General features: G+C 34.4%; 3 protein-coding genes across 4 annotated transcripts; 2 read left to right on the top strand and 1 right to left on the bottom strand.

Annotated features, from left to right (window-relative positions):
* Positions 1-156: 156 nt before the first annotated feature.
* Positions 157-6129, bottom strand: LOC115445092. The gene is made up of 6 exons (XM_030171181.2): positions 5953-6129; positions 5644-5788; positions 1650-1780; positions 1494-1557; positions 1253-1361; positions 157-670 (listed from the first exon to the last, which is right to left on the bottom strand). Exons 1-6 carry the CDS (start codon positions 6020-6022, stop codon positions 446-448), a joined length of 744 nt encoding a protein of 247 aa, XP_030027041.2. The 5' UTR covers positions 6023-6129; the 3' UTR covers positions 157-445.
* Positions 6130-7927: 1798 nt separating this feature from the next.
* Positions 7928-9743, top strand: LOC115445089 (lethal(2)neighbour of tid protein 2). The gene has a single exon (XM_030171176.2). It carries the CDS (start codon positions 8144-8146, stop codon positions 9623-9625), a length of 1482 nt encoding a protein of 493 aa, XP_030027036.2. The 5' UTR covers positions 7928-8143; the 3' UTR covers positions 9626-9743.
* Positions 9744-10697: 954 nt separating this feature from the next.
* On the top strand, positions 10698-14318 carry LOC119190952. 2 transcript variants are annotated; one of them, XM_037444522.1, is made up of 4 exons: positions 10698-10830; positions 11252-11303; positions 11695-12474; positions 13573-14318. In XM_037444522.1, exons 3-4 carry the CDS (start codon positions 12162-12164, stop codon positions 14295-14297), a joined length of 1038 nt encoding a protein of 345 aa, XP_037300419.1. In that variant the 5' UTR covers positions 10698-10830; positions 11252-11303; positions 11695-12161; the 3' UTR covers positions 14298-14318. The 2 variants fall into 2 exon arrangements, with proteins under 2 accessions (XP_037300419.1, XP_037300418.1); XM_037444521.1 differs by lacking the exon at positions 11252-11303.
* The last annotated feature ends 145 nt before the right edge of the window (positions 14319-14463 follow it).

The following is a 14463-nucleotide window of genomic DNA, read 5'->3' as shown; positions in this document are numbered from 1 at the left end:
TTGGCATCAGTATCGATCCCTAATCACCCCCTGATAGTTATTTTGAAAATATATTTCATGTACAGAATTGACCTCTCTACAGATTTATTATAAGTATAGATATAGATAGAAGATTGCAGACTACATGTATAGCATGCATAATTGTAAACTCTGTAATTGTGTTATTATTATATTCTTACAAAATCAGAACTCCGTACAATAATTCTTCCGCTAAAATAATCGTAGATAAGGTATATTTTACGTGGTTTTAATATAGTACCAACCTTAATGTTCATTGTGTTAAATCAAACATAAACAAAAACTTACATATTTTTTTAATACAGTTAACGGGTATTTACCAAAACTTTATGAATTTATATTCCTTCAACGTAATGTTACACAACCTAAATATAAAATTCCTAAATGTTAGCAATTTTTTTAAAAATTGATAGCTGTGTTAACTTAATTATTCCAAGGGAGTAATCGTAGTTCCCTCTAAACATGAACAGTTAACAGTTTCCATGATGGCGAAAAATCTTTCTGGTGGCATTTCCAATAAAAACTCATTGAGAAACTCAATCATGTTAGTTCTGGTCTGAGTTATGATATTATCATGGTGTTTGTTCATAATCTTTAAGCCTTCGGTATTTAAAATCTTGTTAATGGGCCACGAACTGTTTTCTAAGTCAACCTGAAAGATAAAATATGTTTTAAGTCGCTAAACTGCTGCAAAGTATCTAGTGTTTAAGTAACTGATTATAGCACTACGTATCAATATTTAACAACTGATAACCTACTCAAAACAAACGTTATATTAATAAACGAGGTAAATTACCAAGAAAACTTGCAAAAGTTAACTTCGATTTTGCTGCAAGAACTTACTAGTTTAATCACGGCATTACACTTAAGGCGATGATACCTCAAGGTCCATTTTCATACATTTTGTTTCGGCTTTAATCTGGGTAACTAAACAAGTATTGGCAAGTAAAGAATTTAAATTCACGTCTAGTTAGTGATTAGTTCTCGCAGTTGAAAGAAAAACGTAAAAATAATTAATAATCATGGATATTTCGGCCTTTAAAATTTAATATGACGAAATTTCACTAACTAGACGTGAATTTAAATTCTTTACTTGCCAATACTTGTTTAGTTACCCAGATTAAAGCCGAAACAAAATGTATGAAAATGGACCTTGAGGTATCGCCTTAATGACAGATTTCAATAGATGCCAACTGTGATATAATAGAAAATAACGGAAGTTAATATTACACACCTCCAAAGACTCGATTTCATAATCAAGTTGCAAGTCATCTACAACAGGTTTTGAACCGTTGTTATTTACACGAAATCCAAATACCAGCTTAGTGTTACGAACTCGAACGCTAAAAAGTAGTACTGATTAAAAAAAATACGTCAATAAAGTACATACTTAGGTACTTATATCGACTTTTAATGCGTGACTAAACAAATATAAAAATGAACGTATAATAATAACAAGGAGAGTGATTTCTTACTTCATGCGTCCTGAACCTCTTAATTTATAAACGACATACGCACGACCGTTTAATTTGTAGTTATCTGGAAAGATCAGTTTAGTTTTAGCAACTGGACATACAGCTAGGTACAAACCTACTTAATAATTATTTTTATTTAACAAAATAAAATCAAACCTGCTTCCATATTAACAAAAGGATAATTGAGGACTACTGAAGCTTCTAAATTTTCCTCCGATATATTCATCTCCGTAATAGTAAAATTATTTAAGCCGGTTATCAACATCCCTGTTGTAGAAAATGTCATTCTGAAAACAGAAGTTATATCGATGTTTAGCCTTGCAAAGGATATGTTACTCTTTTGTAATACAATAACTAAGGTAGTTAGATAATATTAGAATATTATAAATGTTTATAATTAATAAAATTAGTTAACCACTTTTTATAGGTATCGAGTAGAGCCTGGCTGTAACTAAGTAGTTCTATTTACAATATAATAGAGCGGCATTGCCGAAGAGGTTAGTACCTTCTACTATATATACTACAGGTGTAACATGAAGTAAAACTTATATTAGGTGCTTTCGGCTAAATCGATTTGGTTTTCCGATGAGTTTAGAGGAGGCCCAATTTTTTTTTTCTCATACAATATTTATACCTAAGTGATATCGGTATTTTATATATCAAACTGGTTATTTAATATTAAAGGCACTGTGTGTGATTTTATCATCTTTCAATTTCTCCTTTACAACCTTACTTAATAAAATAGTAATTATACTATCTTTATAAAAAATTTAAACTTTTAGAAAAGATCAGTTCACAAGATAAGTACAAAGTACGTTCTAATAACGCTTCAAAAGGTCGTGTAATCGCGTTAAGAAGAGCGAAATGCACTTTTTTCTTTCAATGCACATAACATACAATATTTTTGGTCGTAGAATAAGACGAAGAAAAAAAAACATAGTTTCGCGCTATTTTTGCATTATACGATCTTATCACTTATCCAAAATTAAACGAATGCACCTCAAACATTTAATGTAATCGGAAAGATAGGACAAGATTTTCAACCTATCCATAAGTGAACCACTTGTTGGTTACCGCCTATGATATCTAAAAAAAAGAAACCTGTAGAACAAAATCCTATAAGATCTATATAGATCTAGAAAAATATATATAAATATTTTAATTCGACTCTGATCCCATTAGAACGTATTTTTAGAAAAGGCCGGTGGCTGAAATGCCTATGAACCATTTCGCTTAACTACTTACTTCAAAAACATTCATAAGCGACCATCGATAAACCGACTATTGTAGTTGTAGTTAATTTTTTTTCCACATGAGTTCACAAACATTTATTATACATTTCGCAAGACCTGAGTTATAAGTTAGTGTTAACACAAAAGGGCGAGGGAAGGCTCGAGGTTCCGCTATTTGATATGTAATTTACCTCGCCGTAGTTTAATACTAGGTAAGCAGCTAGTAATTACCGTGGATGGTGAAGAAATGCAGTATGTCAGTGAGTAGGGGAGCGCAGGGTAATTGGCGCCTATTAAGGGAAAATTTTGATAAAAACTATACTTGTAAACATTCTTGTAATTTTTTATTTGGAACTCTTACCTTGGTTACTAGAGTATATTTTAATCATAATTATAATCAATTACAATCGAGAATTAAGGTACAATAACGATTTTACAAAAAAAAGTCAGTCACTCTCATTACCCGACACAGGCGGGTAATGGGAGCCCATTTAACGCTCATATGGGAAATGGGAGCCTAATAAAAAGCACAAATATAAGAATCTGGACTATAATTGCCAGAACATTCTTCATGGGCCCAGTTTTAAAACTACTGCATCGGAACCACATCTCTTTACTTTTTCCCGTATCTAAGCAAATCGGACATGAAGCTTTCTTTTCTGAATCTTGTACCTCATCGTCGCAAATTGCATATCGAGTCGACTTGAATCAGTAGATGAATAATAATCATCACTTTTATATGCTTTTTTTTTTCGCCTTTTTAGCCCTTTCGTTTCTGATTGTAAACCCCCTTGCCTTTATCTCCTATGTCTTTGGTAAGTTTCAATTTAGTACATTTTGCTTTTTCCTTGGCACAATTTTATTTATCAGGGTTCCATTATTTCCCGCCCTGTGGAATGGGGGCGTTTGGAGAATTCCACCACGGTATCCCCTGCCTGTCGTAAGAGGCGACTAATAGGGGCCACGAAGGGGGTCGTCGGCGGGCAGCGGGGGGCTGTCCGCCCTAGTACATTTTTGTGCATTTTGCACATTTTTCGGTTGACCCCCGGGATGGACGGCAGTGTGTTGTTGGCCTCAGACTGCCGTAGACGCCGAGGGCGTTCTTTGGTGCGCGGGGGCTTCTTAGCCCCCCCCCCCCCCCCCCCATAGGAGACGGCACCGCGCAGGGACGGCTGCGGTCGTAGACTTAGACACTACAACGTCAGAGGAAGCCCGCAGCCGTCCCAAATGCGCCGAAGAGGGCCACCGTGGAGTTTTAGCTGGTAGGCCGTGCGTAGGTTAAGTTGTACATATGGTTAGGGACTCGGCCCGGCGGTCGCTCGAAGGTCACCATCAAATCCGGACGGCTCAACGTCGGGCCGTAAGGCACGGTTACCCCAGCATAACCGCTCAGTCGCCCCCCGCGATGGCTGGGCGGTAGTAATAAGGTACTTTCTCCGCAAAACAAAAAAAAAAAAAAAGGGTTCCATTATTTAACATAATCGTCTTTGTCTTATTCTATTTTCAGTTCTTTGTTTCAAATACTGTTTTCATTGATGTGTTTATTAAGATTTCAGAATGCTTTGTTTTTCAAAGTTCTCCCTTTTTCAGATATGAGTTGTTGTGGCAGTGGGCTTACAATGGAAACAACATTAGCAAAGTCAATAACTGTTTGATCGTTAAACTAATACAGTACGTCTTCCCAGCTTTGGAGAATTTTTGTAGCTATCATCGTTACATTTCGCTAAATTGTATCTTTTTTTACAGTGTATTTTCTAATGTATCAACCGTCCAAAAAGTTTTTGTGCTGGTCCAATTTTTTTACGTAGCATCTAAAATAAAAAGAGATATATGTATCTAAATTGATAATAATAAAATGTAATATAAAAGTTAATAGGATCGTTATTATCGGGTAGTGAGACCCATAGTACGCTACCATTTCCCGCTGACCACCATTATGAAAAGTAATAACATAAATATGTAATTATACTTATAATCACAATTTAACCCATTGAAACTTGTAAGTAAATGAATCTTATGAACATAACTTCATGCTTACTTTAGGCTGGTAATCGGCAGTTTTTTATAAGCTTGAGGTGAAAACACACACAACAATCTTTCGCGACTTAATTCATTGCACTAACGACTCATGCGCTTCAGATGAAATTACTCGATGGTAGGCAGACACGGCCGAGTGCTTACGATCACGCAAATGTGTCTACGTTGTGTTCAATCACCATCGCTCCCATTACCCAATGGCTCTTAATACCTCGCGCTCCCCTACAACTATCTTGGCCTAAATGTCTCATTCGAGGCGAGACAAGACCGCGAGATAGAGCGCCGCACAGACAATGCCTGGCGTAGTTTTTGGTCCATGAAAGAGTTGCTTAAAAGCAAACTTCCGGTTTACATCAAACGGAAGCTGCTGGATACTTGCATTCTTCCCATCATGACTTACGGTGCTCAAACCTGGTCTCTCACCAAACAGCAAAAGTCCAGGCTCAAGGTTTGCCATCGGGCAATGGAGCGCAGCATTCCAGGTGTTAAGTTAACAGATCGCATTCGAAACACCGAATTGCGCTCCAAAACTCAAATAGTCGATGTAGCTCAGAAAGCCGCTAAACTTAAATGGCACTTGGCTGGTCACGTACGTCGTATGCCTGACGAATTTTGGGCCAGGATTGCTACCTACACTGCTGGTAGGCGTCGAGGTAGACCAAAGAAGAGATGGCGGGACGAACTGGATTCATTTAAAAATAACTGGTTCACTATAGCGCAGGATCGTGATTCATGGAAGGATCTTGGGGAGGCCTTTGCCCAAGATTGGGACATTATAGGCTGATACGATACGAAGTATCTACACTTGTATTACTTTAATCGTGTTTGTGGTCCATTGTTAAATAAACAATTTCATCACTTATAATAAGAATTGCACTTACTGCAGACCCAGACCATTGTATTTTCCCTCGAAAGGTGGCATTCTCCACTCATCCAGAGGTGGCATGGGATAAGGAAGCGCGTCTAAATCCCCGGTCCGCCATTTATCCACTAAATATAACATTTTCCTTTCTAGATCATTTTTGGCTGTAAGAGTAACGGTAAATTTTAAAGTAAACCTCGATGAAAAAAAACTCGATGTAAGTAAAATTTATATAGAATTAAGCCAATTTAATAAAGCAAACACGATATTTGAATAAGTAGATATTACATTTTTTTTTCTTTTTTTAAAAGACGATAATTTTACTTACGAGTAACATCCTTCCCTTTTATCAGAACTAAATTTAGAAACACAATGAACACAAAAGGTGTACGATTCATATTCGCTAAATAGACGGACACTGACTAAATTTAAGGCGCATCTTAAGTATATTTATAGTAGAATTATATTTACTGTAGGTGTATTACAAGTTATTTGCTTAAACCTAAAGATTGAACCCATTTTACATTCAGTCTGATAATGAGTGTTATAAACGCTAAAAACTGTAAGGTCATTTAATTGCATTGCGCTCATAATTCAACAAAAAGATAAGTAATGTGTGTGGATACTGATAGTGCTACTGGCCAAACAAAAAAATAAGGTCAAACATGCGAATAAATTTCTTTGAAACGCCTCCAACTTCTTTAACGCTAGCAAGTGTTTACAATTTACACATAACCACAATATGACAATAATCATATTATATTCCTGGTTAGAGTATTTCTGTTACCTGTATTCTGAGACATGAAACAAAAATGCCACTATAAAGTAAATATCATTTATATTTGCAACCATATTTTGGCAGTTTAAAATTTTCAAAAGACCTAAAATTGATTTTTATAAGAAATGATTCGTAAATCTGCATAATCTTACCCATAACTCGCGCGCTGCCTAGAATATAACAAATTTCTCACGGCCGGTTGCTCGGGTATGACCCTTAAGCAGCTCATCCATAATTTATTCTGAAATTCTGGGTCCTTTAATAATGGAAATAGCCAAAGGACTTGGTACGCTTAGATAACACCAGTCATCAAGTGAACCGAATGCCCTAGGTTAGTAGTAAACGCAAACCTACTCCTTTTAATTAATTTGAAAGAACTTTAGCTCATAAATGGACTATGCAATTAAAATTAAAGAATGTTTCCGTACATTTGTTTATGTATTTATCTAGCTTAACTAACAATTTTAATTAGGCACCGACTCCGAAATTGGTATCCATTATATACCTGTTATGTGAAATTATTTTTTGGTTTTGAGTGGTTTTTGTAGGCGGTTTAATTTTTGCTAAAATTATTTTTATTTAATTGCTTTTTTGTGTAAGTACAAAATAGACTATGTCGATGGCGTAGTTGTGTTTCGCTCACAATACGATTATCGCGCTGTGGAGTTACATCTCTAAAACCCCTAAAAAGGGGAAAAGATGTGATACTATATGTATGTATGTACTTATATAAGAATAGAGTCAACTAAACCCAATGCAAAAAACACAACTAATGTGTTTCGCACGCGGTATGACTATCGCGCTGAAATGTAATGTGTATAAAGGTCTAAATAGTTAACAACTATTTAAAACCATAGATAAAATTATTTTGATAAACACTAACGTTTCCATATGTTATGCCGGCGCCACACACAAACAAATATTTGAACAAAGATTTTGCCACATATTTGAATCCAATTACAGACAGACACTGACCAAATTTCAATTTTTATGGCTTTTACTTTTAGGTTCCCATATAATCGGTTCTCCTTCAAGCAGCAGCGATAACTTTGAACGCTTTGATGTGTGGTCGAAAAACCGATACCGAATGGCAAATACGCAAACATTTAAACAAACTTTGCACAAATGCGACACACGAGCTCAAACAAGTGTTTACATAAGTGTTCAAATAATTTTGCTGTGTGTGGCGCCGGCATGAAAAATATTAAGTTAAAATAATGTGCAATGTTATAATAGTAATATTTTCCGTTGTATTTTTTTTTTTATATTTAACAACTTTTATATATTTTACAACCTGTTCATATGCCTATGGTATGAATTTTAGCACAGTTATAGCAGACATAAAGACGAATATGTCGTTTCCAACGCAATGTAAAAAATACCCTTTAAAGACTCCTTCTCCCGCGTGATACACCACGCGTTATGCATAAATTGTATTGAATCCGGTACGTTCTGAATTGCGTTTCTGAATTCAGCATACTCTTCCGGATATATACGCTCGGGCCTATAAATGTCAAGAGTTAAATGTCAACTGTCATATTTGTATAGCGAAACATGGGAAGCATGAGCTCCCGGGTAGCCCGATAACCGGGGATTGACCTAATCTTAAAATAGAATTAAAAATTATGAAAACATTGTTATTAACATTAAGAATAGTGAAGTATTATTTCCAAAAATTACTACCGTTGCACCGACTATAGCCGATTTAACACACTAACAAGAACCATTTCATACCTACATCATGGGAAATCGCAGCAAAATGCACCAGTATTCTAAGAATTTCAGGAATATGTTAACATGGTCTTACCTGAAAGGATTAGTGTTCAATCCAGCTCAGTTACCACTGGTCGCAGTTCTAATAATAATAGCAGAAGTTTTGATCAACATGTTGGTTGTGGAGCGAGTGCCTTATACAGAGATTGACTGGAAAGCATACATGCAAGAGTGCGAAGGATTCTTAAACGGCACCTTAGACTACAGCAAATTGCGTGGCGACACTGGACCGTTAGTCTACCCAGCTGGATTTGTATATATTTATTCATTATTTTACTTTATAACTAATCAAGGCGAAAATATCAGACTTGCTCAGTACATATTTATAGCCATATACAATTTGCAACTAATTTTAGTTCTTAGAATTTATATTAAAAGTAGAAAAGTCCCTCCATATGTTCTAATTTTAACCATATTGACATCTTACAGGATTCATTCAATTTATGTGCTCAGATTATTTAATGATCCCATAGCTGTTTTGTTTTTGTACTCATCATTAAATTTATTTTTGGATGGTCATTGGTACTTAGGTAGTATATTTTATAGTTTGGGAGTGTCAATAAAAATGAATATACTTCTGTATGCACCTGCTCTACTTTTCTTCTATTTAGTAAACTTGGGCCTGAGAGGCACCATCAAGCATCTATTTGTTTGTGGTTTAATTCAATTGTTGTTAGGCTTACCATTTTTATTTGGTAATCCAACTGCATACTTAAAAGGTAGCTTTGATATTGGTAGAGTTTTTAATCATACATGGACTGTTAATTATAGATTTCTTGACATATATATTTTTGAAAACAAATGTTTCCATCTTTCACTTTTAGCAATACACATTGTTTTACTTATGATATTCCTTCCCATGAGCATTAAATACTTCCAAAGCTATTGTCGTTTGAAATATGTACAAAACCAAGTCCAGCCACAAATTGATGCCAAAAATACAGAGTATGCAAAAAAAATTAAAGCCAAAAAAGATGCCAAAGGCAAAGTCAAGAAAATAGAGGAAAAGGAAGAAATAACTAAAGACCAACAAGATTTCCTCAATGCTTTTGAATCTATATTAAAAAAATCATCAACAAAGGGAAACAAAGTAGCAAAAAAAACAGAAGAAATTAAAGAACAAACTAATTACAGCATAAATTTTGATATTTTATCACAACTGTTCATTCTCCCAATGTTTGTTGTCAACTTCATTGGTGTTGTTTGTGCACGGAGTCTTCACTATCAGTTCTATTCCTGGTACTTCCACAGCTTGCCTTACTTATTGTGGTCTAACAACTTTTCTGTTATTGTAAGATTTTTAATATTAGCACTTATTGAAATGTGTTGGAACACTTATCCTAGTACAAACTTTACCAGTGCATTGTTACATATCTGTCATATTGTTATATTGGTTGGAGTTTATAAAAAAATGAGAACAGAATTAAAAGTAGCATCTAAACTAGAATAAAATCTAATTGACAGTTTACCTGTCATAATGTTATCATGATAAGAAGTAAGTAAAATAACAATGTGTGTATGTTTTCCATGGTGTTTATAGTGTTGTAATAAAATTTTGACCTGTATAACACTAGCTTTTTATTTCCACCAAGGCATTAATATAGAAATAAAAAAACACTGCAATTTTTTTCATTACTTACTTAAAAAGTATTACTGGAATTTTTGGTTACAACTGGACAACTTAAGACTACATAATATCATACTTTCTCTTTTCTCAAACTATACTATGATAATGCTATCTCAAATCTATGAGAGAACAGCGGAGTTCTTCAATTATTGTTTATGAAATGAATGGCTTGCTGGTGTTACTCCTATCTTCTTGCTAGTAATGTTTGTGAAAAAAGACTTGTTATCATAGTATTCTGCTCTCCTCGGCTAAGTAACACTTGTGAAAATGGGTCTCACTTACTTATAATTTATAATTGTGAATGTTTATGAAAATGTTTGAATGTTTGTTAGCAGTAACAACAGCAACCACTGAATAGATTCAGATAACATTTGGCAAATGGATATACCATATTGTCTGAATTAAAATATAAGTACTTATATAGTAATAAATGCCTACCTTTTATCCCGATTGTTTGCTTTCATGGGAAATATTTCAATATTTTGTTTTTTTTTTTAAATATAGAGAGCTGGCATCACACAGTTGGAGCTATGGATCACTACAGTGATTTAGAGATTTTTGTACCCGTCTTTTCACGCGGTCAAGCGGCGAAGGACACCTTCTAGGTGGTAATAAAATACTCGTCAGTAAAAATTAATGGTCTTATTCATAATAAAACCCTTATCGAAGGTATAAATCGCAAATAGTTAAAACGTCCTATAAGCTTATCGAGCCTTCGATAAAATTTCTTATTCATAATGGTTTCATAAACCTCCGATAACAAAAAGGCCTTTAAATGTGCACAATGTTGCCATTTCGTAGAAAAAAATAATTATAAGTTCTACCAATTACTACCAAGTTTTGTCTCTGGAAACAGACAATAAAAAAAAATGTCTGTCACAATGGCGTTTATCAAAAAAGTAAATAAAATAAATACAGGAGGAAGATTTATTTCTTGTTCTCGAAATTCTTTGTAAAACTTGGAAGAACGCATGCAACAAATTGCGATAAAATGGTAGAGAAGTGAAAAGTAACTGGAGGAAGACAAGGTGGGTGCAGCTCTTTTCTGTATTTGAACGTTTGCGCTATACATTCCTGCATTACTAACTATTGCTTTTTTTACAAGATTATGTTGAAGATATCGATTAGGGAGCGGGTATGAACCCGCTCCCTAACCAAAACCCTCCCTAAAAGAATATGAATTCTTGAACGTGAATGTCGACTCGAACTACAATTTCATATAGGTGTCGTAGATTCATTTGGGGGAGCTGTGCTAACTGAAATGTAATATTGCTACTTTTGCATTGCGCATGTCAAACAATACGCACTATGATAGCCACTCTTAAAATATTCATATAAATAAAATATTTGGATAATATATAATAGTAATTATGGTAGCATTCAGCACAAATAATAAAGTTAAAACAGCACAATGAAATATAAAAGGAATAAATCAATTTTATATTTTAGATCATTGTGCCTCCTCAGACCCGACTTCCAATAGAAAATATAAAGGAGATATGTATGTATACATTTTATGCTATAATCATGTAGGATATTGTTGTTTTAGGCAGGTCATAAGTAAAACATATTTTTGAGGTCTTTATTAGTTAAAATAACAAAGAAAATAAATAAAAACCTTTATTTATCATGTAGGCATATATATAAAAGACTCTTATGACAAGTCAACATATAATCAAATATGATTTACAATTTGTAAAGTACACAGATTACATGCATTAGTATACTATAATCCACCTCCACCTGAAAATATAAGGGAAGTATTAACAAATCATCATTAAGTAATTTAAATTTTATACTATAATCCTGTGGGATACTACTGTTGTATATTTGAATAAACATTTTTTTTTATTTCAAATTATGTTGAATGCTTATACATTGCATAATTTCAGGTTTGTCCCACATCTGCAGAAAAAATTGCAACAGTAGATGTGCAACACAGGAAAGAGTTGCATGCTATTCAGATGGACAATGAACTCCAGTGAAATAAATAAAATAAAATTGAGATATATTAATAAAAGAAATATATAAATTTTATAAAAATAAATGACAATGACTAACTTTAATTATGTTGTATAATTAGTTACCTTTCAGTGTGAACAACTTTAGTCTAGATTTTGGGTCAATGATAATAATAATTGATTCTGACACCTCTTCAATATTGGACACACTGTTCTGTGGCATATCTCTCTCTTTGAGCCGCCATACACGGACTGCTTCAAGCAGACAGTGCCAGCATCTTTAAGCGGTCGCCGTTGCGTCATCTGCAGTTTCAATACAAAATAGTCATTCGCAATACACGAACCGCTCAAGCAGTTGCAACTGCTTCGGGCGGTTGGCTGCACGGTGAAATTTCATCATGCGGTCAAGCAGTCGCCAGGCATACACTGACTGCTCGAGCTGTCGACTGCTCTTGCGCAGTTACCCACCCGCGCTCATTCTGCGTCAAGCTCGCTTCCCGCCCGCACGCGTCGTTTGTTTATTGAGAAAAATGGACGGCAATATCGACTGTGACGCGCTTATAAGTGCAATAAAATCACAAGAACTTATATGGAATTATAAACTTGATGACCACAGTGACAGAATAGAGAAAAATAATGCATGGGCAGCTATTAGTGAACAACTAATAGAAAACTTTAACGAAAAACCGGTGGCGGATAAAAATAAAATTGGTGAGTTATTGAATGATTTTTTTATTTTGATAGCAAATAGACATTATGATGTTGTTATAATTACTGTTATGTCATTTTCAAATAGATTTTTATATCATATTCCATTGCCAATCTAGTTTTCCTTCTTCACTCACAAAGTAATTTGCAAATTCTTCCCTGATTGTTGTTAACATAGGTCCACCTCGACGAACACTCCGAGTAGATTCTGTAATAGAGTTTTGAAGACCCTCAAATGTATCTTCGAATTTGTGTCCATCTCGTTGCTTTACATAGTTATGCAAAACACATGCTGCTTTAATTATATCTACTGCAAAGTCGACATCTACGTTAAGTGGTCGATGGAATATGCGCCATTTATTAGCAAATATATCAAATGTGCATTCAATATACCGTCTAGCACGTGATAATCGATAATTGAAGACTTTTTTTTGCTCTGGCAAATTGTTTCCTCCGTAAGGGCGCAACAAATTTTCTTGCAAGCTAAACGCTTTATCTGCTACAAATACATTAGGTAGAACAGGTCCATTTCGCGATATTGAAGAGGGTGCAGGTATATTTAATTTCTTTTCCAGTAATCTTTTGTAAAAGGTACTCTCTTCGAAAATAGTCGAGTCTGCATGCCTTCCATATGAACCTACATCCACGAAAGTAAACATGTAATTACTGTCACATACGGCCATTAGTATTATAGAAAAATATTTTTTGTAATTATAATATGCCGATCCACTTTCTGCGGGTTTTATTATTCTTATATGTTTGCCGTCCACTGATCCAAGGCAGTTCGGAAACTGTGTATTTTTTATAAACCCATTTATTATTTCTTTCCATCTGTCTTCAGTTAATGGCGCTATGCACATATCTTTCATATATATCTATATATTTCTACATACATCTCACACTATACCACCAATTGTAGTCGCTGCAATTCTAAAGCTGTATTGCAAATCCATAAATGTTTGTCCAGTGGCTAAGTACCTGAAAAGAATAATAGCATTAGTATTATTAAGGTTAAAAATAAATATATATTTAGGGCGGGGGGACTCCCATACAACAGACATGAACAAGATTAATTAATGTATGTATATTTCATTGTTACAGCCATGTCATTACAGAAGAAATGGAAAGTGTTAAGAGGTGGGTTTAGTAGGTATGCGAAAAAAATCAAACCAAAGAGTGGTTCAGCAGCCACCAAGATACGACCCTACCCATATTATGAGCAGTTATTATTTTTAAAGGTCATTGAGGCTAGACCAGAGAAATCAGATAGTTTGAAAGAAACATGTGAAGAAAGCGATCATAAGAAAGTATCTGCAAAAAAAAATTGTACTTTAAAACGAAAACTAAATCATAAAACTGAAGACGACCTAATTGAAAAATTATCTAAACGCATTGATGAAAAACCCAGTTCAAAGCTTCCAGTAGAGGATGATGACAAAATGTTCTTACTATCACTAGCTGGAGAGTTCAAAAATATTAAAGATCAATATAAATTAGATGCCAAGTCAGAAATCATCAACGTAATTAAATACTTTAAAGGAATATCACAGCATACACAGTCAAGCTATTATGGTGAAAGTAGGGGATATTTTGCACCTTCAACTAATGAGCACCGTGGACACAATTATTCAATGAGCAACGTGGAACAACGTGGTTACAACTATTCAAGTTACAACAAGGGTTATCAATCGGCACCTTCTACAAGTGATCAGCTTTCACCACTAGTCTCAGCTAATGATGAGTTTTCTCAATCATCCTTTGAAGACAGTCATCCACCTTCGTCTGTTCGATCTGATTATATTATTAGTGATATATTCAATGATTAAATAATAAATTTAGAAAGTTAACACTTGTTTTTTTACTTACCTTAGTGTTACAGCTAGCCTTTGTTCTGGAGGAATACTTTTCCTCATAATAGTATCGTCACGTTTAATTTTTTCCTTGAGTATATTACGAAGTTCATCAAAAGATGAGATTGACATTCTAAAATAA

Source organism: Manduca sexta, chromosome 28, assembly GCF_014839805.1.
Source record: "Manduca sexta isolate Smith_Timp_Sample1 chromosome 28, JHU_Msex_v1.0, whole genome shotgun sequence".
In the NCBI taxonomy this organism is placed as follows: domain Eukaryota; kingdom Metazoa; phylum Arthropoda; class Insecta; order Lepidoptera; family Sphingidae; genus Manduca; species Manduca sexta.
Note: the sequence above shows the minus strand (reverse complement) of the source record. Positions and strands in the feature narration are given on the sequence as shown.